The 27,355-nt window shown below is 39.3% G+C and overlaps 1 protein-coding gene across 3 annotated transcripts in view; it reads right to left on the bottom strand.

Annotated features, from left to right (window-relative positions):
• Positions 1 to 27,355, bottom strand: part of BMPER (BMP binding endothelial regulator) — a 246,746-nt gene that overhangs the window by 186,825 nt on the left and 32,566 nt on the right. For all 3 annotated transcript variants that reach the window (XM_060632862.3, XM_060632865.3, XM_060632863.3), the window contains one exon: positions 3,133 to 3,215. In XM_060632862.3, the coding sequence (XP_060488845.2) occupies positions 3,133 to 3,215 (83 nt within the window). The remainder of the gene's footprint in view (positions 1 to 3,132; positions 3,216 to 27,355) is intronic.

The raw sequence follows: 27,355 nt of genomic DNA, 5'->3' as shown, positions 1-27,355 counted from the left end.
GATACAACTACTTTAAAGTTCAAACTATATATGGAAAAATAGAGCCTTTAGATCTTAATGATGAAATCAAATGACTCACTTGCAAATGGATCTTGGGATTCTAGTATTTTAATGTCAATTGAAACATTTTTTACATTAATTTTCAGAGTTAGCCTTTGAAAAATCTTCTCCATATTCTCTGTCCATTTTATAAGTGGATTTTGTGTGTGTGTGTGTGTGTTTGATTTTGTTTTGCAGGGAGGGGTGGCACATGCTAAGAAAAAAAATTAACAATTTGACAACTGGATATTTTTCTTCATCCTGTCTGCTACCATATTATCTCAATCCAACAAGGAAAGTTATATCCTAAATATCTTCGTATCTGTCAGGCCTGAAGATTCCACTACCAGAGGAATTTATTGTGGTCTATATCACATTTGGAAAAGAAAAGAACAACAGTCAAAATATCACAGTATACCACATCAAAAAAGGATCTGTGCTTCAGTTATATAACTGAAGCAATACAAAACGCTATGGCCCAAGATCAATTTCCCTTCAGTATCTGCAATCCAGATGGAGGATTCAGATTTGTTCCCAGCGTGAATTTCCTGTCTGTGATCTTCAGATTTTTCTCTTTAGTAAGAAAGTAAAAGTGGAAAATAAAGGTAAAGTTTTCACCATCGGAACTCTTTTGGTAGGAGGATAGAAGAAAGAAGCTAGAATTCAGCTCAAATGGAAATAAACCAGGTAGTCAGACTACCTGTTACCTGCCTGGTACACCTATTGTGCCCAGTCCATACGTCTACCATAAGTGTCTTTAACCACAGACTGACTTACTGCTCACGTTACTCTATGAGATGTACCATCCTCACTTCACAGGAGACAAGACTGAGAGGTTAGAGAAAGAAACACGTTATGTGAGTGGCAGAGCCTGTGTTTTTTTTTCACTCACTACACTGCACTCTCTCCTCTGTTACTGATTTCATGCCCTGGGAAGGGAAGAGCTTAAGAGTTCGCAATTGTCTCATTGTGCAGAGAAGTGTCTTAAGTGAAGCCTCCCCTGAGGTACCAGTAAGTGGCTCTTTCCCGCACCCACAGGTGAGGTTTCATTCCCTAACAGAGGAAGAAAATAAGCAGGAGTGGGAAGGTGCCAGCTGAGCTTTTACAACTACCTTAGAGGGTTGCTTTTAGGACTATTGAATGAAATGATATTTTAAAACTGGCAAGTAGGACTCGGGCAAAGTTTTTCAAAAGGAGGAGAACGAATGGGGCGCCTGGGTGGCTCAGTTGGTTAAGCGTCTGACTTAGGCTCAGGTCGTGATCTCTCAGTTCGTGGGTTTGAGCCCCACGTCGGGCTCTGTGCTGACAGCTGGGAGCCTGGAGCCTGCTTCAGATTCTGCATTTCCTCTCTCTACCCCCCCCCCCACTCTTTCTCTCTCTCTCTCTCTCTCTCTTTCTGTCTCTCTAAAAAATAAATAAACATTAAAAAAAATTTTTTTTAAAGAAGGAAAATGAAAAGGCAAAAGTTCATCTTTGGTAGATAACATCCCCTCTGGGCTCTATTCTGCAGTTCAGCCCTTCCTGACTCCCAGGGCTGTTAGTCCTTGAGATCTCTTCCAATAATAATGGGATATTCCTGCATCATTCTCTGTGGGCCTGATGAGTAGCCGGTGACCAAAGACGATAGGCACTAGGAGTCTCAGTGTCCACAACTGAAAATGGCTTCATGTGCTACTCGGTCTACAAACTATTTCCTCCCACAGAATAGTTTTCATTTAATTCAAACAAAGTCTTCATCCGAAAGTAGCAAACGTCACCACTGTTCCATGAAATTTGGGGATATTCAAGACCTCTGGCTGTTGCATAAAAATGTTATACTATACTCCAAAAGACAGAGGGTTGTCTTGTTTCAATTCCATGCAAGCAGGACTTTCCGAGTGCCCCTCTGAAGGAGGGGAAATTTCATTGGTCAAGAAGCAGGGTGGGGTGGGTGGTGCAAATTTTAGAATGACTGTGGACTTTAGATATTATTACAACTCACTGCTCTCATCTCTTCGTTCCATGAAGCATGAATTTACAGCTCTCAGAGCAAAAATTCAACAAATATTTATTGATTCCATTAATCTGTTATTGGTATCTGTTCTGTCTCCTGCTCATTTTCACAAACAATTTAGATTTACTACACAAATGATATGAATATTTAGCCAAATAAATAACTGATGACCTTAGGAGAGAGTGTGCCCACTCTGGGTATATAGCAGCATGGCTACATAAAAGTCGGATTTCAATAAACTAAATGTCAATATACTTGAGATAAGATCCAAGAGTAATAGGCATTATTACACTAACCTTTCTTTCCCCTTTCAACGCAAGAGCGTATCCTGGGACAGTAAAAGGGGACTAGGGGTAAAATGATTTAACAACATCTTCTCTATAGAGAATTTTTAAATAATGCCGAAATTAGATGAGCATTTTTCTAAATTATTTCCTTAGAGATAAGAAAAGGAGTTTGAATGTTTAGATTCTTCATTTCTCCTTTCGTTTCTCTTGCTGTGTTGAAGCCCTATAACAACTAGAGTCATGTAGAATCAGCGCCCTTGGCAGAGAGCAGCCAGCACCAGCCACAGTGGGCTCCTTAGGAATTGAACTGGTGTTTCTCAAATTTGTCATGTTGAAATCATTGAGGTTAGAGTGTACTAATTGCTTTGATTTAATAAGCTTACAGATTGGCTCCCATTCAAAATGTTTCTAAATCAGAGAAGGAAAACATATATCCTCTAACAATACCTCTTTCTGCTAACAGGAATTCATGTTTTGCACAAAGTTGACTCACAGGAAGACATGAATTTTCCCCAAGGACATATACATCTTTCCGGAGATTTTCCAGGCACAATTTAACAATGGTGAACAATTCCACTGCATGTTTCTGGAAGCAAGTGCGATATAATATCTACTCTGTGCCTGTCTTGTTATGGTGAGCATCACAATAAATATGTATAAGGATACAGTTGTTTTTTTATTTGTTTCTCATTTCTGTTTCACTTTTTTTTTTTTTTTTTTTTTTTTTTTTTGTTTCCTTCTGTGCTGTCTAAAAGGTGCTTCTGCGGAAGACTTTACTGATTCCTTTTCAGTGGAAAATAAAATAGACTTTACCTGGCACTGACGTAGAACACAGGGTTGTGCAGGACTCTGCCATCTGAAGGAGCTGTTATAGGTACTTCCTTCATAGGTGCAACCTAAACGTGAAACACAGAAGCAGGAAAAAGACCAAGAGTGAATATGTGTTTCCTTTTTCTTTGGAGCAAAAGAAGTTATGTCTTCTAAGCCAGGACTAGCAATAGCAGGAACCATCGTGTTCCTTGGCTATTTTCTCCAAAACACAACTAAGCCTTCTAAATATCCACTTGGTTTTCACTTACATTAATTCTTTGACTACTAAGCAGATTAACCCCCAAGACTATGTTTTCAAATGGAAAAGCATGGATTGATGTACTCCCTTGGCCAAAATGCATGACCTCATGACTTTATGCTCACTGACGTAGGAGGAGCACCAGGGCTAAAATCACCACTGTGAAAGGGGATTTTTCATAAGGCTTAAATGAACACAAAATTGCTGAAGGTCAAGAGGGAAGGTTAAAACATGGTAGGAAATAAAAGGATATTAAAATACAGGAAATGATTATGAAATTTTATATGTATCTAAGACTCTTGGCAAGCTACTGTCTTCACCAGATGAAAACCTCCCATCTCTTGCCTCCCAGTTTAAGGACTATGATTTCACATTTCACCTTGATCTTACTTTAAGTAGTGAACTAGATTAAGGAAATCTGAAACCATAAATTTATGGGTTATCACAAGTTAATTCACCAGCCAAAACAGAAGTCATGTTCATTCATTGGCAAAAACAAGTCAAAGGCCAGAGATCCTCAAAAGAGGAAACAAGCCATTTAGCTTAAGTCCCTGTAGAAAGAGCCAAAGAAATAATGGCACAAGGATCACAGCCTAGATCTTAATTTAGCTTGACCAAATATCGCCCTCCACCTTGTGTGGTACACTTTCAGGGAAGATGTTACTGCCTGTGTCACTAGTCACTGTATATTAGATTATGAGGAGCCCACCAGGCAAAGGGTCTTAGGAATTACAGTCTGACTGCTTAGCCCAAGGAGTACAGAAGCAGGAACACATACACGGGATAATGCAGAAATAAAAAGTCCTGCCTCTCTGTACCAATGACTGACTTCTGACAAGCCAATCAACCTCAATCCACATCAGTTTTTCTTGTCCAAGATACAGACAGAAGACTCATATCTCCTTCCCTGAATTCTTTTAGATACTGCTGTGGTAATGAAATGAAATAAAATAAAATAAAATAAAATATAAAAGCCCTCTTTACACACACAAAAAAGAATCCTAAAGTCCTGAAGAAAATTTCAAGAGACAATTTCATAACTTGGAACCATGATCTGAATTCTCAGAGAATTATGAATGATTGAAAAGAGCTCAGTAATACTCTTCTCTCTAGTTCCTACAAATCAAATTACTGAAGTACACAGCTGATTGGAAACATATTAGGGAAATGCTTTCACTATATATTTTTTAATTTCCTTTGCATGAAGTGTTACAGTGATAAAATGTTCAACCACAGGAACCCCTAGCACACTTACAAATACTTACGCCAAACCAAGAATGAATACAGTAAATTTTCAACAATGAAAACCAATATAAAACAATTTGGGCTAGCATAAATCTTACTGAACAAACACACTTACAATAGATGTTCCATGCGCATGTCTGATCCACTAACACAGACTCACTTGGATAATAAATAACTTGTTCCGAGAGATGGAGGCGGGGAAATCAGAGGACCAAATCCAATTCATGTTAAGTCCAAGTAAATATGAAACGCCTGCCAAGTCTGCCAGTGGAGTTTCCAAATATGTTATATATTTTCATCCTCTGGATTAAAAAAAAAAAAAAACTGAAAGAAAGGGCGATTTTCTGCTGCTAATAGAGCGAGCAAAGATCTTGCCTTTTTTACTCTGGAGGAGGAAGTACACTACAAAACCATATAGACCAGGCAGGAACTGCCAGCCAAGAGACTGTTCCTACACAATGCCAGGTCATGCGTGAAGGGTCCCAGGAGTGGGACAGGCCTCTCTGGATTATTCCACTCAATACGGGATAAAAGGTATTCAAACAAGTGGTCCTCAGTGCAGAGAACCTAGCAATGCTTTCTCCCTCAAGTAAGTGTCAGTTGGAAGGCTAGCTCCTCCACTGTAGTTTAACATACAAAGACCAAGGTCAAACTGTGAAGTGCTCATTGCTTCATGTTCACATGTCAGTCTACCACAGCTGAGTCCATGGAACAGATCTTCCCAAACATTGGATGAGTCTGAACAACAGAATAGACTCAAAACATTTGTGTTAATCTCTTTAGCAAGTACAGTCCATACCTTTTCCTTTTTCTACCTGCCTTCACTAACATCAGCTAGTACGGAGACCCAGGACACCAAACATTCTAGCAGACTGCGTATCTAAGGACTTCCTGGGGTTAAAATACTTTTAAAATGGACATTTTCACCGCACTTTGGATTTCTGTTCTAAGATAAACATGTTATTTAATGCAAGACACTAACATGAGCTCTGTGAAGACTTACATATACAATCAAAGAGAACCTCATGCTTACCTCATGTTATCTCTTATTTTGTGTAAGGCAAATTTCTTTATAATAAATTATATTTGCCACTGATTTTATGCTAATAGGGAAGACAGGCAGTATCTTGCCCCTCTTTTTTTACTGAAACCCCACAGGAGGAATATACTAAATATCTCTTACTGGCCAGGGTAGAAAGAGAAGCAAAAATATATTTCCATCATACCTCAAGGCAGTGCTTCTCAAACTACCTCCAGTGAAAGACAGTTTGTCTTGGTTTTGTTCTTCCAATAAAAGCCCAATTTCTTGTATTATATGTAATAGGCATAAAATTACTCTGTCAAATTATAACAAACATTTACGGGGCACCTCGATGGCTCAGTTGGTTAAGTGTCCAACTCTTGATTTTGGCTCAGGTCATGATCTCACAGTCATGGGATTGAACTTGCGTGAGGCTCCACGCTGGGTGTGGAGAATTTAGGTCCTTTCACATCCAGTTCTAGATGGATGATATTATTCAGGCACTTTCTAATGCATAATATCCTTTGCATAATATCCTTTGCATTGAGACTGGAATTAAAGGACAGCAGATTCAGGAACTAAATGAAAGGGTGGGTAAATGGGGCAGAGGAATGGTCAGGCAACCAGTAAAGTAGCTTTTCCTTTTTCTTTAAATACTTTTAAATCAACTTTTGACACGGGAATTTATAAATATTCATTAGTTTTCTTCTGGTGACAGAAAGCTTCTCAGATTCCACAAGCTTCGATGAAACTACCCATACTCCAGCAGGAGGAAATAGTTACTTTCTGATGAAACCACTACTATATATTGAGAACCAATAGTTCTCAACCTAGGGCAATTTTACCCTCTCCCCATCCCCCACCCAGGAAACGCTTAATAATGTTAGAAGATATTTTCAGTTGTCACAACTGGGAGATAAGAGTATTATGAGCATCTAGTGGGATGCTCTCAACACTCTACAATGCATGACAAAGGGTCAACCAACTCAAAATGTCAATTGTGCCAACACTGAGAAACCCTGATCAAAACCATCACATCCCCCAATAGTTCTTCTCTACAAAACGAAACTAAAACAAAAACAAACCTCAACTAGCTATATTCACTTATGTATGTAATTTTGGCTTTTTATATGTTAAATATTTTCAGGGTGGGGAAGAATTTCAGAGCATTTTTTTTTTTTTAAACAAACATACTCTTATAGAGAAGCTTGGCCTGGTCAACTAGTCAATTCAGAAAACACACGGCAAATGGTAACAGGAAGTACACAAATAAATTGAATCCACAATTAAGCAATAAAATTCATTTTTCCAATTAGCTGTGACCTCTTTCAACAGTCACATTATCCCAAGGGAGACAGCATACCACACATTTTCATCATTGCTGTTAAAACAGCTGTTAAAAATCATCAGGGCCATAAAAAGTGGCGTTGGCCTTCTAATGAGCCTTACCTCCACCTGGTCTCACCCTAAAAGGGCTTAACCTTCTCAACTGTCAGGTAAACATTAGTCTAAGAGCATATAGTTGGATCTTACCATTACCAATAACAACCCCAAGCACCTCCCAACATAGCCCCAACCTGCCTTTCCGGCCCTTTCTTTTTCATTCTTGGAACTCCATCTAGGTCCCTGGGATTATCTACTCTCCTTAACCATAACAAACTTGAAGGCTTCTTCAAGCAAATTCAAGGTCTTCACCTTGGGCTACCTGCCTCCACCATTCCACTGAAACGTCACTCTCTCTGGCTGTGGCTGCCTACTAAGTACCCAATCCAAAGGACACTCTTTACCTTACAGGTAAGAATACCTTATGTCTTTACCTTACAGGATTCTCTGTGGTGTCTGGCCACCCTTCCTTTCTTCCACCCTTCTCCCCACCACCACAACACACACACCTTCTAGATGTTCTCTTCTAATTACCTATCCATTGTCTCCACTCCTACTTCAACTAAGCTTCAACTAAGCTGCTGGCTGTTTCTCCCCCCAGAATGCTAAAACAGGCTTGCTGGCTGTTTCTCATGGGCTACCGTGTGTGCTCTTTCAGACCTTGGTCTTATTCTCATTCATGCTTACACTCTATCAATGACTAATGGTTCATAGCCTGGCTGAGGTGTAGACTGATATCTATCCCCAACCTTTCTTCTCCAAACCAATTGGATAAGAGTATCTAGAAGGAGGAAGTGGGAGAGGATTTAAAACCTTTACTATAAAATTGAAACTTCTTAGCATATACAGCTGTCATGCCTGGTCTTGACTCACTTCTGCATTCTCTTATCTGCTACTCCCAATCTCCCCACACTGCAGACATGCTCCACTTAAAACACTCCAAATATGCCCAGAAGATCTCATCCTATGATTTTTCAAATGCTGGTCCCTTCTTAAAAAACCCAGATCTCCTCCATTCCCTCCTTCTCCACCATCCCCACAAAGACACATAGGTTACCCAAGATCTCCTTCTTTGCCTGGCCAAATCCTTCAAGACTCAGCTCAAGGTCATAGCTTCTGGAAACCCTTCCTAGAAATTTCTCCACTAAAGGAGTGCTCCTGTGCTCTTTCCCCATGTGTAGGTGGCCTTTCAAATGTCTTTTCCAGGTCCCTGACAGTACTTTATGTGTATCAGTTACTTAAGAAGTGTCTAATTTCACTAGGAATACATAGTAAGCACTAAAGTGCAGCTATTCCTGCAAACCACAGGAAAAGAATTTTGAAAAGAGGACATTCCTTGGACTGCCTATCTTCTCTTATCAGGTGGACCAGTTCAATTCAGTATTCTACTTCCAGAAACAGCAAAGCTTTCCTGGAGCAACTCAGATGTCAAAATCTGTCTCTTCTAATACTGACTAACTCTACCACGCCCATGGACCAGGCAGCTAGGGCTGAACATAATGAAGGAAAGTCCTTCAGCATCCAGTACTTACCAAACCTTAGAAGAGAGAAGCTATCAACAGTTTCCAGGTCCCCTCTTCCCATGCTGTGCAAGCCTCCTCTTAAGTAAATTTTCAGGAAGGCGCCTTTCTTTCCCAATTCCACTCTGGTCCCCCAAATTTCTAGTCTATCCTTGTCTTTCACGGGGGGAGGGTTAGCAAACTGTAATACTTACTTAAAGCAACGTTGGGGTCTTTGAAGTCAGTTCATGCGACATGGTACAGGGAAGCAGAGCAGACAGTTCTGCCATTCTTTGCTGCTTCCGGGCCACCTGATAGGCTACCCCCACCCCTGGGACTTGGTCAATAAGCCCCAAATTACCCCAGTCGAATACAATTTTTTTAATGAACCACTTTTCAGACACTGTTCTCCAGAAACATATGGAAGTATAATCAAGAGGGATAAACATAAAATCTGACTAGCCATTCTAGGGCTTATATCGTGTCCTTAGGAGTTCATTTAAAACAGTCTTTTATTACTCTCCGAGGCTGTACCTACCATGAATCCTGCAGGCAATTTTGCTTATTTTTGGCTAATGGGAATTTTATAGTCAAACCATTTCCTCAATCCCAAGAGAAAGAATCAGCCCCATGAACTGAGTTCTTAAACAGTGGTGTGTGCCCCCCACAACATTCTTTTTCATGGCTTTTTTTGTTTTGTTTTCCAATTAGATATTAAATATATCATTGAAGTCAAATGATCAACAATAGAAAAAGAAATGGCAGAAAGCGATTTCACTTAATTTTTGATGGTTCTATGAATAAAATCCCAAATATGCAGAAATATCAGAGGAGTATAGACAATTTGCTAATTCAACTCACTTCACCAGTATAAAGGAACATAAAATTGCCACGTGACTTACTTGGATTTCTAATCTATGTGTTTATTGAAGACCATAAAGTGAGGAAATTGTGGCTTACAGAGCCAGTCTCGTAAGTTCATAAGATTATAATACATACAATATCTGGCATTGATATTAAGGTAATAAAACAGATTCTATGAGCCACAAATAAATTAGGATTCTATGCAATAAAATATGCTTTCAAACTTTTAGTATAATTAATACAATAAAGGAAATATGCAATGCATTAAGGTAGAAAAATGCTTGCAACAACTTTTTTATATGAGCCACATCACCCATCATTCCTGCATTTGATCTGTTCTTACCATAAACCCTCCTGAATATGGGAGTGCTTCTCCCTCTGGACTGAATCGGCATTGCAACAGCCACTCCATCCTCAGCACCCCATTGTCAAATAGCCAATACCCATTGCTTCTCAACAGGCATAGGAGAAAGAACTGGGTTGAGCTCATATGGAGCAAAAATGGAAAAAGAATAAAAACAGGAGAGACTGTCCTGTTAAGTCATCAGACTGGTTTTCTAACGTGGGCAGGGAAAATGTCACCAGAGGTCATTTCCAAAGTAGAGTTCCAAAAAATATTTTCAGAAATATCACATAAATAATCCTCCAACAAGAAAAAAGCAAAGAAGAGAGAAAATAAAAATCACTGCATAATTATTAAAGGTGAGGCACTGTACAAAGAGTTTTCACATGTGATTTCATTTTATCCTCATAAAAAGAACTGTAGGACAGAGAACATTTTACCCCTATTTTTTTTTTTAATGAGGAAATCAAGAAAGGCTAAATTACTTTCTCCAGGTCATACAGCCATTCTTTTTATCTCACTCCAAAATCCATGTTCCATTCATTATTTGGTTCCTGCCAGGCACACAGAGGAAGCTCAGAAAGTGGAAGCTTCAAAAGTAAAAATGGCATCCCTGGGGAATGTGACATGCTGCCTCCCAGTGATACTTCAACATCACATTCCAGTGATGTCTAAAGACCAAGATGATAAAGTAAAACGCAGGTTTTGTGGCTGAAGAGGCAAGACCTGACTTTGGGGGTCTATGTTTATTTTTTTTTATTTTTTTTTTTTTTTAATATATGAAATTTACTGTCAAATTGGTTTCCATACAACACCCAGTGCTCATCCCAAAAGGTGTCCTCCTCAATACCCATCACCCACCCTGCCCTCCCTCCCACCCCCCATCAGCCCTCAGTTTGTTCTCAGTTTTTAACAGTCTCTTATGCTTTGGCTCTCTCCCACTCTAACCTCTTTTTTTTTTTTTTTTCTTTTTTTTTTTTTTCCTTCCCCTCTGGGGGTCTATGTTTAAACTCTGTTCTGAACGTCTTTCCCTTTGGTTATCAGTCATGCTATGCCATAGGCCTTTTGGAGCAATAAATAATAAGGGATCAAAAGATCAAATTCAAACATCTAAGTTTGGGTTCATGCATTTTTCAAAATAGGAACACGTTTCACACTTTGGGGTACACAGCAGCAATCTAAGAAAATAAAATTTATTTGACAACAGCCAAACAACCAACAATTTCATAGGGTAAATTATGGGGGTCACAGATAAAGAGTCATGAATGGGACCCTCAGTTTCCCCAAAGCAATTTCAAGGACATCAGAGAAATGTCTTAGACTAGCATGAAGAAGAAATGAGTTATATACAACATACATATGACATGCCATCTGTGTGATTAATGTATTGACCTGCACGATGTTTATACTTTGGGAAGCATATTACACAGATGTAACCTTTATGGTTGATTAGATAGGATGCATAGGGCTTACTGCAGAAAAATTGTCAGAAATATCTTATCACCCCCCCCCCCATTTTTCTTTTACTTTTTATTTTGGAAGAATTACAGATTCACAGAAAGATACAAAAAAAGTATTTTTTTCATGCACCTTTCACCCAGCCTCTCCCAGTGTTAATGTCTTGCATAACTATAGTAAAATATCAAAATCAGGAATGGACATTGGTGGAGTCCACAGAGCTTATTGAAATTTTACTGGCTTTACTGGCTTTACATGCACTCAAGAGTGTGTATGTGTAGCTGCATGCATGTGTGTGTGTGTGTGTGTGTGTGTGTTTCTATGCAATTTTATTACATGTGTATCTTTGTGTAACCAATAAACATTCAAAGACATTCAAAACATTCACAGACAAGGCCCTCTCAGCCTATTCATTTATAACAACACTCACTCCACTAGCCTTTATCCCTAAGTTAGGACAACCATTAATCAGCTCTCCATCTGTATCATTTTGTTATTCAAGAATATTATGTATAAATGGAATCATATAATATGCCACCTTTTGAGACTGGCTCTTTTAGAAAAATTGTTTTGACATACATCCAAGTTTTTGCATGAATCGATAGCATCTTCCCTTTTTATTGCAGAGTAGTATTCCACAGTAAAAAAAAAAAAAAAAAAACAGTTTTTTGAACCACTGAAGAACATGTGGGTTGCATCCAGTTTTTGCCTATTATGATTAAAACTGCTGTGAACATTTGTGTATAGAGTTTTGAGGTCACACTGGTTTTCATCTGACTGGAATTGCCCAAAAGAACAATTGCTAGGTTATATGATTAAGTGTATGTTTATTTCTATAAACCATTATAATCATGTCCAGAGTAGCTGACTCATTTGATATTTTCACCAGCAACATGTGAGACATTTCTGACATCTTTACCAGCATTTGTTAATCATGCTATTTTTTTCTTTAGCCATTTTGATAGGTGAGTAGTAATATCTCACTGTGGTTTTGATTTGCATTTTCCTAATGGCCAATAGGATATTGGTATCTTCTTGTACTTTATTGCCATCTGTGTTGACATTTAAGTCAATGATCAATTTTGAGTTCATTGTTATATAACATATGAGGTTTAGATCATGTTTTTTTGGTTTGTTTTTTGTGTTTTTTTGCCTATGTATGTCTAATTCTTCCAGCACCACATGCTGAAAAGGTTAGTCTTCTTCCACTGAATTGCCCTAACACCTTTGTCAAAAGTCAGTTGTGCATTTTGTATGAGTCTGTTTCTGAGCTTTCCATTCTGTTCCATTGATGTATATGTCTACTCCTCAGCCAGTACCACGCTATCTTTACTACTACAGCTATATTAAAAGTCTTGAAATTGGGTAGGCTGATTTTTCCCCCTTTATTCTTATTTTACAAAATTATTTTGGTTATTCTAGGTCTTTTGCCTTTTTATATAAATTTTGGAACAAGCTTGTCTATGTCTGCAAAATACCCCTGTTGGGCATGCCCCTTTTTATACCATTTAAAAAATTATTTATATGGGAAAATCAGGCTTGATGCATACATCATCTAGGAGCCTCTTCCCTGCAGGATGAAGCCTGCCTGTGTTTGCCAAGTATACTTTCATAAAGCATTTGTCAAAGAGCAGTCCAAGGACTGAGTACATCCCTGGGGGGCCCAGGGAGGGTTGAGGGGGGTGCTGTAAGAATGCAGATTCCTACACCCATCTTTTTCTTCTTATCTGCCACCTCCTTCACCCGGGCTCTTTTCTAGAAGGTTTGAGCTGCCTTATTTGCTTGGGATGATTTTAGGACTGTGTGGCCAGCAGAAAAGGTGTCTGATTAAACAGCCTAAACTAGAGAGTCTTCTGGGAAGCTGTGTGTGGCCCCCCTTTGGTATCATGCCACAAAATCTGAGGCAGGTCTTCATTACATTTAAAACATGGATAGATAAGGCATTAAAGAGAAAAATTCACCTTCTCTGAAAACAGGACAGAATTGAAAACGACCTTCGCCTATTGACAGAAGCTGTAGAAGAGATTGCCAAATATCTGACAAGAAAAGTAGTCATTGATGGGCATGATCATACTTGAAGAGGGATGAGGAGAATTTGCCACCAACAGATAAGCCTAAACCTCATCTAACATGGAGTTCAAGGAGACGTGCTTAATGGGAGCTCTGCGCTATCAATCATCTGTGCTTCCTGGACTTGAAACCATGGATTTCTGGATTTTAGCTTGTCAATAAAGCCTTATCCTTTAAAATGCATTTCTTGGGGTGCCTGGGTGGCTCAGTCGGTTGAGTGTCCGACTTTGGCTTGGGTCATGATCTCGCGGTCCGTGAGTTCGAGCCCTGCGTCGGGCTCTGTGCTGATAGCTTGGAGCCTGGAGCCTGTTTTGGATTCTGTGTCTCCCTCTCTCTCTGCCCCTCCCCCGCTCATGCTCTGTCTCTCTCACTCTCAAAAATGAATAAATGCTAAAAAAAATTTTTTTAAATAAAATGCATTTCTTTTATTAGTGGCATTTGTTAAAAAGAAGAAAAAAGTGAACACCTAGCATGTAGTCAGTGGTGGGCTTCTCATGTTTAATAATCAGCTCTACACAAGAGAAAAACCCTGATTTTGCAGTGTGTTCCAATTTCCAAGGTGTAAATACTCACATCATGGTCTATTTCGAGTGACCAACACGATGTCACTGAGCAAACTCCAACACACCACTGTGTACAGAGCTATGTATTTTAACAGTGGAGGCTGTTGGGTCTGTGAAGCTTCTTCTCTTCCTAATAGCAGACCATGAACATTTAGCTAGAGTTTAGGACATTTCATGGGCGTCAAAGGTTATGCTGTTTATTCTATACACCTAGATAAATAACTTAAGAATACCAACAGTCACATATTTTCACTCATGACATTATATCTGGCCCTTCTTTTCCTAAACCTTCCCCTATCTACAAAGTCATAATTGAACCAGAAGAACATTAACTCCAGTGGCTCCCAGGCCTGTTGAACATCAGAACCACATGGGGGCTAATTAAGAATACAGATGCCCAGTGGAAAGAACCTAAATGTCCACTTTGCTGGATGAATGGATAAACAAAAGATGTTCTATGCACACAATGAATTATTATTCAGCCTCAAAAAGGAATGAAATTATGAAATATGCTACAACATGAAAACCTTGAAAATATTGTGTTAGGTGAAATAAGCCAGTCACAAAAGGACAAATACCGTATGATTCCACTTATACAAGTCACCTGGAATAGGCAAATTCATAGAGACTGAAAGCAAAATAGAGGTTACCAGGGGCTGGGAAGGGAGAATAGGAACTTATTGTTTAGTGGGTAAAGAGTTTCAGTTGGGGATGACGAAAAAATGTTTTTAAATGGATACTGGTAATGGTTGCATGACAATGTGCATACATTTAATGCGCTGAACTATACATTTTTAAATCGCAATTATATGTATTTTACCACAACAAAGAATACAGATGCCTGGGCCTCACTAACTGGAAACTAAGACTCACATGGTCTGGAGTAGGACTCAGGCATCTGAATATCTCACAATCGGCCCTGGCCATTCTGAGGCACATCCAGGTTCAGGACCCTTGTGTTTTACAGAAGAGGAAACCAAGGTCCAGAAAGGGGTGGTTTGGCAAAGTCAAGTAACTAGAAGTGGCAGAGTTAGTTAGATTCTGCATCTAATCATCTAATCCCAAGTCTAGTCCTCTTTTACTTCCTTCTTCAAATGATAGTTTCTATGACTATCTTCTAATCCACAGGCCCCAGAGCACGGAACTCCTTTGTCTAGATGCGTGAAAATATTACCCTGGCATTTGCGTTTAGCTCCTGAACGTGGTGGGGATTCCAACTTGTTATCCTTGCATTCACAGCCTCATCAAGGTGGCCATACCACAGTCCTCAGAACCCAAAACATCAAAAACTCAAGTGCATTTTTAAATCTGATCCCTCTGTCTATCCCAGGAATGGCTGAGAGAATCCCCAGACAGTCTCAGGTAGGCACTGGGCTGCTTCATGGGGTAAACATCAGCTGGTCAATGCCCAAACATGTCTGCAGATAAACATCTTGAGCCCTTTAACCACCAAGCTACTGGAAGCATAATTAGCTGGCTATGGTAGAAATAAGCTCATCTGAGTGAAGGATGCACTCAAGTTCATGGACATACCAATGTACTTTGTTCACCTGCATATCATCAATTCTGTTGAATATTAGCCTCTCTAGCAGACAGATTTCTAAGGCAAACACACATTAGCTCTCAAAATGAGATTCCTCTCAAAAACAAAACCTAGAAAGTACCAATTTTTTTCTGAAGATAAAGAGAGTAGTCCCTGATCAAAGCTCATTAAGAATGGTTATAATCGATGGAGTGCCTGGGTGGCTCAGTCGGTTAAGCGTCCGACTTCATCTCAGGTCATGATCTTGGCAGTTTGTGAGTTTGAGCCCCGCATCGGGCTCTGTGCTGACAGCTCAGAGCCTGGAGCCTGCTTCCGATTCTGTGTCTCCCTCTGTCTCTGTCCCTCCCCTGCTCGTGCTCTGTGTCTCTCTGTCTCTCAATAATAAATAAACGTTAAAAAAAATTTTTTTAAAAAGAATGGTTATAATCGCAGCATGGTGATCATTTTTAAAATAATAAATAGATGCATGTACATTCCTGCATCTTCATAAATAGATATATGTCACACATAAAGACATACTTTCAATTTTGCAGTTGCCAAACTTAAGCAAGAAATCAAAGAGAACCTAGACAGGCACTGGGGGCTTCTGCGTCAAATCATTTCTTTCCTGTAGTTTCTAATGATGCACCCCAACTTTCCATTCAGAACACCTAGCTTTATTTTTTTTTTTCTCCGTTCGATAGCTTCCATGAAACAATGCCATAAGAAGCCTCAAAGGAGATCAGAATGTTTTGATTCCAAGACATTTTCAGATGATAAGCATCACTGATTTCATTCCTATAGTGAAACATAAGACAGGAAAGGGGTGGGGGGAATCATCTTAAAGTACAGAGAGGTTTATGCTTCACGGCGGGCAAGTTACAAGCAGTCACAGAATAGTTTTAAGAGCAGCTGCAGAAAACTCAAAGCCAAATTAGAGGTGTGTTTTATATGATGTGATAAAAGAAAGCAGATAATCATATCAAAATGAAGGCAACTAGGAAATCTGAAGTCCTAACTGCATAATATTACTTGGTAACTTTGTACAATACAAGGAAAAGCTACCAAAAATTACATTGAGGTTATCACTAAGTCTGTTAATACTGAAATATACTACAGCCACCACCGCATAAAAAAACACAGAGGCGGTGGTGATTTTAAGGACTTTTTTTAACCTCTATGGAATTCCGTGAAGAAACAATAAAGTATCAGGATCGTGGGACTGGTTTATAAACATTCAGCCATTTTTCATTCCTGTTTATACATTGTTATTCTTTCCCTGTAATTCTTACTCAACTCTTTTTTAAGCTATGCAGAATCCAAAAAGGACGTAAGATGTATTAAGATGCACATGGCCGAGTAGCAATATACTAACTATGCAGTTGACATTATGAGTTACTAACTACGGAAGACTGAAATTTGGTCCAAATTTTCCTATCTTCCTCTCACTGCCCTTTTGCCAACATATAGGCAACCATGGTGTGCCAGGCACAGGCCTCACAGCCGAGAATACTACAGTTGCTACCTACACAAAGCCTCCAGTTGAGTGGGAGTTACAGAAAATAAAAATGCTAAATGACAATTGTGCCTAGTCTTAAGAAGGAGGGATTTTATGACAAGTAGCCATGGAGTCTAGGAAGTGATGCCTACAGTGAGAAAGGGTACATGTTAACTACATGACATCGAATGGAAAAGCAGCCCACGCACAGGAAACAGTATGTGTGAAGCCCCATGGCAGGAAGTGAGTACAGAACACAAGGGGAAATGAAAGAAAGTCTCCTATCTGGAGAAGTCCAAAACAAGAGAAGGATAGAGGACAGGCAAGAACCAGACCTTGCGGGCTTGGTGGCCACCAAACCGGAGAAGGAGAGAAAGTAGCCAAAAGTCAGCATTTGCTAGCATTTACAGTGTGCAGTGTGATCCATAACCTATCTCCTAGCTCTAAGCATCATTCTCCATAGATGCTTCTATTTGCCATGCATCCCAGAACTGCTCTCAGTATGGCTGGTAGACTTCGAAGATGAACCCCAAGATTTCCACTCCCTGACATATCCACCTTGTGTAATCCCCTGCCCTTGACAATGGGCATGACCTATGAATGTGATGAATAGCACTCCCATGAGTAGGCTATCTCACTTAGCAAAGGTAAAGAGATTTTGCAGAGGGGCACCTGGGTGGCTCAGTCAGTTAAGTGTCTGACTCTTGATTTCAGCTCAGGCCATAATCTCATGTGCTCTGTGCTGGGCATGGAGCCTGCTTAAGATTCTTTATCTCCCTCTCCCTCTGCCCCTCCCCCACTTGCACTCTCTCACTCTCTCAAAAACTAAATGAATGAATGAATGAATGAATGAATACATTTTACAGGTGTAATTAACATTCTTAATTGGTTTGACTTTGAGCTATTAAAAAGGGAGACTATCCTGAGTGAGCCTGACCTAATAGGTGAACCCTTTATAAAAAGGTCTATAGGTCAGAGAGATGCTCTCCTCCTGACCTTAAAGAAGCAAGCTATTCCACAGATGCAAGGAACTGAATTCTACTAACAAAAACATGAGCTTAGAAGATGACCTTGAGCCTCAGATGAGACCCCAGCCCTGGCTGACTTTAAATGCAGACCTGTGAGACCCAACTACACCATACCCAGAATCCTAACTCGTGGAAACTATGAGACAACAAAGAGTGTTATTTTAGGCCACTAAGTTTGTCATCGCTTGTTATGCACAAACAGAAAACTCATAGACTACGCATCAGCAGCTGAATGGAGAGAACATCTGTGTTTTAATACAGCTGTCAGGCCCACACCTGACTGAAGTACTTTACATTTTATACAACAGGGAGACCGGGGCCATCAGTCTCCTCCACCACAATGAAAACATCCTCAACTTGCCCATTTTAGAAGAGTGAAAACTGATACACCCAAGCCAGCAGCAAGCCTTGGAAATCTAATCTTCTAACTTAAAGGCAACCACAAACTCTTCACTTAAACTGCCTTCCAAAATCCTACAGAATTTAAAAAACAGAGGCCCTCAATAAAAATGGGTTGAGACAAATTTGAAAGCTGATCTCTGTTTCATGTTTTCTTACTAGTTTTAACAACTAAAACAGATTTTTGTAAAGTATGATTTTAATGTTAACAAGATTTTTTTAACGTATAAGGTTATTTTTGTTTAAATGGTTTATATTATGGGAAGCCAATCTATGAAATCTAACATTTTATGCATCTTTATTCAGTTAGAGAAAAAGAGGGGAAAAAAATAAACCCCTCTAGTTCTTTTGTTATGTTTTTTTTTTTTCCTTGTCTTTAAAAACCTATAAACAACCCCCACTCAAATTTCTGGGGCTAGTAGATATTTTTAGTTATACTTCATAAGTTAAAATATATATGCAGGCATTCCATTAATCTAACAACTTTCATCAAGAAACATATCAAAAATTCTCTTAAGCTCAAAATCATGGTAAAAATAAGCAGTGGCAACTGGAACTGAGTAGCTCAATGGTGGGATTACTTTCCGAGCACTGCAGATCCCCAAGATGTTTAACTGATAGGTTAGAGTCTCGCATTAAAACTGCTAGAAGTAAAGCTAGTGGAGACTTCCGTTTGGTTGAAAATTAAACACACATACACAGTTATTCAGAGGTTGGCTCCAGAAGAATCACCAAGAATCTGCTTGTCTCCAGTAAAGGATACCAGGTGGCTGAAGTCAAAAGTGGGAGAAAGCCTTTGACCATACATGCTTTGTGTAGTTTTAATTGTATGAATGCATTCTCTATTAAAAATATTTTATGAAAGCAGGTACACACATACTCATGAAAGACCAAACTCATCTAAGTTGTCCCCGTGGGACATTGCTGCAGTATAAACAGTCACAGATACTGAAGAAGAAAAAACGTTACATTAGGGATTCCCCAAAAATGTCGGTTAGTAAAAAAAAAGTCCCCACCTCCTAAGCCACGTGTTGTTTTCAATCACCTCCACAAAACTTCTCTACCCACATATTTCCCTTGAAATTGTGGGTTCACCCAAGCTATAAAAGCCCATGGAGAGAGAAGGGCTATGGCAAGGCAAATACTGAGGCTAGCATATCTCTCCTTTATTTCCAGAGCCCTTCTAATTCTCTAAGTCTCTCCTCCCTCCTTCTTATCTCATAGCCACGTGATACCAGGAAGAACAGAGCATTTGGAGTCAGTCCCCTCTCCCACCTCTCAGCGACTGTGGGATAGTCAAAAACATCACTTCATATCCCTAAGCAAAGTTTCCCCATCTGTTAAATCAGAATAATAATAACCACCCCCTCAGGGCTGAATATAACAATATCTATAAAAACCTGAAGATTGGAATTTGTCTTTTCTTCCAAAATATTCTGACTCTAGTTCACAGTATAGTTTAAATGACAACTAGAGCATTAACCTGAAGGCAGCTGGTTCCTTATTTGGGTGTGAAACCTGGGGCAAACTATATCTGGGTAAATCACATATAATATCTACTAAAGAATTTGATCATGTCTAAAAAAAAAAGGAAAACTGAGGTTAAGGAAAGAGCCACTCTTTTGTTTGGGCAACAATCAATGCACCCTTAGGATTGCCAAAAGAACTCTGGTTAAAAGCAAACAACTAGATTTGCACAAGGCTAACAGCCTTTCCATCTTAAACTGTTTAAACAATAGGACAATTTACTCTGTCAACATAGGGAGTGTGATTATTTTTAAATAAGCCTTTTTTTAAAGGTCCATTCCCATTCTATGGTATGTGACTGCCTCCCCACAAACAACCACAAGCAGTATGGTCATCTTCCAGGTCCCTCTCCAAACAACACTGAGAAGAGGCCCCTTATTCATGACCTTGAATTGTATAAAGACAACATATAGTTAATAACGTTCAATCTTTTACCATTATTCATAGTTCCCTTTTACTGGGTCAGTAAATAGTCTCTATAAATGAGCCCAATCCCCTTAAAATTCTCCGGGCAGGCTGTGCTTTCTTAATTTTTATTTATCAGAGTCCAGGATGATTGGCCTAATTTTAGAAATTAGCATGCAAATATTTACATTTTGCCTCTTTCCCTTCATTTCAGGAGACATCATAGGATAATTTTTACATCAAATATAAAAGTTAAACTGTTAAAAAACTCAACCCATGGGATCACAACCCATAGAAAAGTAAGACAAAGCATAGAGAAATCAAAGACAAGAGAAGACTGTGGAAAATAAATTCCACTTGACAACTATTTTCTTATATCTTTCATCAAAGTATTGCAGACAATTAATATTTCATGCTCTATATGAAGAAAGAGGATGGAATTTGACCCATAAGTGTTGGAAACACACCTTATTCATTTATGATCCACTAATAACAAGCATATATTCAGATAACAAATACATTATTGTTCATGAAAGAACCCGAAATTAAAGGGTGATTCTCAGTCCAAGTAAATACAGAAATACTGCCAAGACTGTCTGTTTGTCTCCCAATGACCTCATTTGTTTTCATCAAACAATATTGAGTTTTTTCAAATTAGATTAATCTTTGCCCTGTTGTTTTGGGCTATTTGGATAAAAATTTATAACCACTTTAACATAAAATAATCTCAGAAGTATACTGAAATACTTGCTTGAGAAAAACTATTTATAACTTACTTTTTTGTTTTAAAGAATATTTGGGCTTCATAATAGTTAAAAAAAAAATTGGTAAGCAATTTCATCTGATAAATACCCAGCATGTAGACCAGAAAATACTTGTTGAATGAATGAATGAATGAATGAAACAAGCAATCTGATTGAAGCGAATAGGAACATAAATGCATGTATGCATATATACACATACCCATAACAATCTTTCTAAGAATTCTTTGGAAATAGGAGTTTTCATATTTCCGTCTTCAAGCACGTCTACCCAACAACTTCATTTCAATATCAACATCTTTTTCAGAGTAAAATAAGTAGAAGTCGTAATAGGATTCTATTACATTTTCATCTGATCCTTCCTCCCTCCCCCAAACAATCAGCAAACAAAGAAAAACTTGTTCCAGATTTGTTTTAATACTCTAGGTCTAAAGGAAAGCCTAGAAACTGGTATTTTACCAAGTTCCCTAAATGATTATGCGTGGCAGACAATGTCTAAGAACTATATCATGTCTTTGTGTGTACCATGACCTTCACCTGGGAGCTTTCCCTTCAACAGCCCTCTTTGGATGGGATTAACTCCTTGTTCATAGAAGTGAGTTGCCCCTTCTGGAAAGCCTTCCTTGGAACACTCCCCAGTCCCTTACCCACAGGCTGTCTTCCGACCCTTTCCCTCTGCATTCTGGCTCCCCTTCCCTAGGAACTTCCCCTCTGGTGGGTATTTTTCTGCCCCACCACAGAGCAAGCTCCTTGAGGACACGGACACCCTCTGGCTGAGCTTCGAGTCACTAACACCTTGGCAAAGAAATGATTTAACTTCTCTGGGCCCTTAGTTACCTCACATGTAAAGTGAAAAAGGTGGAAATTACCTCACTCTTGTAAGGACTAAGTGGTGAGCATAAACCCACTAACCTAGTATCCTGCACTGTGGGAAAACAAGTCCCTTCAGGGCTACTACTATGAAGATAAGAGAGAGATAAGGCCTTAAAATCAATCAGACAATTCATACCTCACTACCCGCAGGGCTTCAAGGATACTAACTGGAAAGGCAAATGCCCACCACCCTCATGAGCATCTGAGTCACAGCTCTTGGGAGATACAAACGGGTTCCACTTTAATCACACCCGAAGGTGATCGGTGTATAGAAGATCATGTTTCCCTGAAGGAACAATGTCATCATGAATGTGTGTTCCTGATCAGCAGCCTGGCCTCAAACAAAGAATGGGAATAACTCGTAAAGATCCTTAAAGAATGGGCATGGTCATAAAGACCAAGATGCAATAAATATAAACATCTGTAATTATTTAAGGGAATGAAATTAGGCACCACATAATCATAAATAAGCTATGAACACTGATTATAGAAGTGGCCCAAATATAGGACAGTACACATAGAATAAAATATAAGCATAGGGGTGCCTGGGTAGCTTTGTCAGTTAAGCGTCAGACTCTTGGTTTCAGCTCAGGTCATGATCTCAAGGTTCACGAGTTGGAGCCCCGTGTCAGGCTCTGTGCTGATAGCGTGGAGCCTGCTAGGGATTCTCTGTCTCCCTCTCTCTTTACCCTTCCCCAGCTTGCTTGCTCACTCTCTTTCAAAATAAATAAATAAATAAATAAATAAATAAATAAGAAATAAGAGGCAAGTAAAATATTTCCTCCTTTCTTTATGGAGTCTCTATTCTAAATCTAGTCAATTCAAAACTGCAGCTTGCCAACATATGGCAAAATTCTGTGAAAATAGTATCATTCAAGTCTTAACTTATTGACAACTGTCAGTGCTTTCTAGACTACATTGAAAAGCAGGAAAGCAACTGATGGCCCTCAACTAGGCTTTTTTTTTAATGTTTATTTATTATTGAGAGACAGAGAGAGACAGAGCATGAGCAAGGGAGGGGCAGAGAGAGGGGGAAACACAGAATCCAAAGCAGGCTCCAGGCTCTGAGCTGTCAGCACAGAGCCCAGCGTGGGACTTGAACTCACAAACCGCAAGATCATGACCTCAGCCGAAGTCAGATGCTTAACTGACTGAGCCACCCAGGCGCCCTCAACTAGGTTCTTTAAAAGGCACTTGCTACCATTTCTCACTGAACCACAGAAAGTCAAGGAAAATACCCCCTGTCCTATGGGGGAAGTTGAGAACAGGGAAGAAGTGGGATAAGAGTGCCCACATAGCAGTCTAAAAAGGGAATCGGCAAGATGGGCAGTGGTGAGTTTTTAAGGCGAAAGCGGCCGGTATGCCTAAATGTTGCCAGGTGTAACACTAACTCTCCCACGTTTCATCCATCACCTTTTAAAAAGGTCCTAAAAACTGTGAGCGGAATAGGAAAGGAGACTAGCCTTGTCTTTTTCGGAGGCCACTGAATTATATTCTTTTCAACTGAACATTTGCACACCTCTCCCCATGGCACATGGATTTCTTAAGAAACATACACACAAGGGCACAATAGTCACGACAAGCTGGTTCTCTTCTTAGCAAAAAACTGAAAGTCTAAACATCTATCAGTGGAGAGATGTTAAATAAATTACTGTACATGTATGCTATGGAATCCATAAACAGTTAAAAAGCATGAACTGGCATGGGAAAATTCCCAAGTCCTACTGTTGTTGAAATTTTTTTTTAAGTAAACTGTAAAAGATTATATACCACTTAATTCCATTTATGTAAAAATAAAACCACACATACAAAATTACATATATATGTACATATGTGTGAATAAATATGTAATAAACTAAAAAATATCTGAGAAAGATCCAATGAGTTGATAATGGTTATTATTTCTGAGAAGAGTGGATTTTTGTAGTCTGAATAGGACTTTTTTTTCCCTTTTGTTTAGTTTTTTTGGTATGATAATGTATTAATGCAAATTGAACTAAAGTCTAAATTATATAATTATGCTCAAAAGGGAAAGAGGAAGAGAGAAAAGTCCAAAGAGAAAACAGAAAGTCCCAACAATGATGGTAGGTGGTTAGTCAGTTCTTGAGGATCAAACTCCCCCTCATTTATTACACAATTGAACAACTGGGAAGGAGTTTTGATGTGCATTCACCAGCCCTTCAACATTTTAGTTACATTTTCTTGGTCATTAATCTATTTCACTTTATATCTGATACCATAACTGTAGTAATATAAAATTTCCAAATAAGAGGGGTACATAGAGTCAGAGAAACAAGATGGACTCACAGCTACAAAGGGCAAAGCAATTTTTTACCCCAAAGACGCACTGATTGAAGTAGATACCAACCAACACTCTACTAAACACGTGGTTTGCATTCCCTTATCCTCTTGTCCTTTCTTTATCTGGTACCAGTGGTTCTCAAGCTTCAGCCCCCATGAGACGCCCAGTGGAGACCTGGAAATGTAGAATCAGGGACCTGGGCCCAGGGACACAGCAGGCCTGCAAGCCTAATGGTGAGATCATAGTCTGTGCCCCATCTCCATCATCATCTAGTCCGTAACCTTGGACTAGTCACTAAGCGTCTCAGTGGTACCATTTTTTTCATCTTCAAAATGGGGTTATGACAGTACCTGTGAGGATTTAATGCCTGGCTCTGAGTAAAGATTACCTAGAGTAGCTGCTGCTATTTGAATAAAAAGAAAGATGATCCCAGTTCCTATTATTATTGCAGGGCAAGGCCCAGGAATCTACATTTAACAGGTGATCCTGTAGTCCATTGCATTTTGAGAATCACTGCTTATACACACGATTCCTTCAGGTAAGAGAAAGGACAGACAAAAAACAATATTCAAGGGCAAGTCAAAGCAACTATCAAGCTTTCACTATTGCTTCACCCAGTTAGCAGTGCTAGATTTTGCCTTTCTGCATACCTGCTGGTAGAAAGGCTCTTCTAGAAGGGCTGTCTCTGCTGGGAAGCCTGGTAGACACACCCTCCACCTATCCCACCAGGTCAGACACATGCTGTGCTCATCTCTACAAGAGGCCTGACCTCACTGTGCCCTAATCTATCTGATGAGCAACTTCAGAATGAGCAGAAAGATGGTATCCTTGAACGTAAATGCCCTTCAAAATACAGAGGAATGAAGTCCATCAGTTCTCTGCTGACCATGTGTTAACTGATCCAAAACCAGAGGCTCCATTTCTTTGCTAAGAAAAACTAACTGCATATTATTCCCTGATCTGATCAAAATTATTTGACCCTGAGACAATATTGCCTAAACATCACTCTGCTCTGAAGTCAAGTATTATCGACAAAATTCTCATTAATATGATTCCTCACTGAATCACCCTCTTTGAATAAGAAAAGTCAAAACCCCCAGTGTTAGCATGGAGGACGCTGGTTCAAAGAGGACTTCGGAGAAACACAGCTAGTTTTCTGTTGTTATTATTGTTTCTCCCCCTGTGTGAACGAATGGTGCAGAAGGGTTAAGGAGAGGTCCATCCAGATTCCTTTGGATGCCAAATCCAGCGTGGTCTGTGGGTTCACACTGACTTCTCCCTACCCAGGTAATGCTCCTCTTGATTCTCTCTTTCCAGTCATTTTTATTTCACTGTGTGTGCTCTTTGGTTTCAGCTGTTTGTCTTTCTTTCACCTTCCACAGTGCTCCAATTTAAGATACAACCTCAATGCCCAGAAATGGAGAACGACCAAGGGAATGTTGATAACCTTCCCATAACAGAATCTCATGTACCCATCAAGGGCAATATTTCCAAGTTAGTTGCAAAGATTTTATGCCCTGATTTTAAGTGGAAATCTTTTTTTTAATAATGCAACATAAGTAGTAAGCTATTAGCTAAACACTTTTACACAGGGAGAAATATGGAAAGAAATATACTAAATATTAACAATTGTAACTTCTGGTGGCGGGGTTATCAGTAAATTTATTTTCTGCTTTCCTACACTTTAAACTATTTTTCAAAGCTTCTTCTATGAGCATATGTTACTATTCTGATCAGAAACACATAAATAAGCCAGTAGCTAAGAGCGAATACAATTGTTTCTCTTAAAATCCATGAGACAAATAGTATGCGATGGAGTAGAAATAAAGAAAAATGAAGGGGGTGTCTCTAACATCAACCTCCAGAGCTTGAGAATTCTGATGCGTTCAAGAGTCTCTCTCATGAAGGATCACCTCAGAGCAGGTTGGGAATTTTGACCTCCCCCAAAAGGCTGACACTACTAACAGAAAGAGATCTCAGTATGCTGTATTCTCTAGTCTATTCTTGGGCCCAGTTTAATTGGAAGAGCCTTATCTTCTTAAAGCTCAAAAAGAACATTCAAGAAATGGGTTTGTTTTGGGTATCTCTTTCTCTTGGGACCGTAGGATAATCAGAGGGAAAAATGACCATAAAGGAAACAGCAGGACAATCAGAAAAGACGGTCATACACTACAGCCACAGAAAGTTCCCTGCTGTACCACGGTTAATGAGGAAACAAACCCAAAGCCTTGGGCACGTTCCCTTGACACACGGTGCTTCCATCCTGTGGTATCTAACTGGCCTCTCATTGGCAAGGCAGCCTTATTAATCGCTGAAAGATGAAGACAGCAAATAAGCAGTTCAAAAAATAAAGAATGAATAGAGGAGCTTCTTTAAGGTGAAACAACAGTAACTTGGACACACACTGGCTCACTAATGTGTTTTTCACTAGAATCGCTTTATCTGACCATCTGCTTGGGAGATTCCTAATAGATTACCATTTCAGGCCTCGCATTGATAGCTCTCAGAAGTCAAATGGGTAAAACATCTGACTCCCAACTTGTAAGAAGGCAATAGGTAAATGGTTGATGCAAAAGGCTCTGAAAAAATATCATCCCAGCCCACTCACCCCTGCTCCAAAAAGGCTTCAGAAGGTATATTTTTATAGTCCAGTTACCAAATATTTAAAGAGCACCTACTATACTGAAATTAACTGAGAAACGCTTACATGTCAGGCTGTGCTAAGCACTTTGAATGGACCTTCCCACTCAACTGCCTCCAACACAATTATTACCCCCATATATAGGAGGGAACTGGGGGAGAGATTCCATATCTTTACCTGCCTAAGTAGAGATGTTGGTGTATTCTTTTCTTGGGGCTACCATAATAAATTACCACAACCTTGGTGGCTTTAAACAACAGACATTTACTCTTTCACAGTTCTGGAGCCCAGGAGTCCAAAATCAGGGTGTTGGCAGGGCTGTGCTCCCTGTAAAGGCTTTGGGAAGAGCCCCTCCTTGCTTTCTCCTGCCTCCTAGTGTCTCCAGGTGCTCCTTGGCTTGTGGTGGCTTAACTCTAATCTCTCTCTGTTGGGTTTGATTTTGCTTTTTTAGTTTTTAACTTTTTAACTAAATAGTTTACTACAATAACTGTAGTTATTAACACACAATTGGGCATTAATTCTTGAAATGTGGATTTTACATAATAGTATGTTTTAAAAAGTTCAC

The sequence above is a fragment of the Panthera onca genome, chromosome A2 (assembly GCF_046562875.1).
Source record: "Panthera onca isolate mPanOnc1 chromosome A2, mPanOnc1 haplotype 2, whole genome shotgun sequence".
In the NCBI taxonomy this organism is placed as follows: Eukaryota; Metazoa; Chordata; class Mammalia; order Carnivora; family Felidae; genus Panthera; species Panthera onca.
Note: the sequence above shows the minus strand (reverse complement) of the source record. Positions and strands in the feature narration are given on the sequence as shown.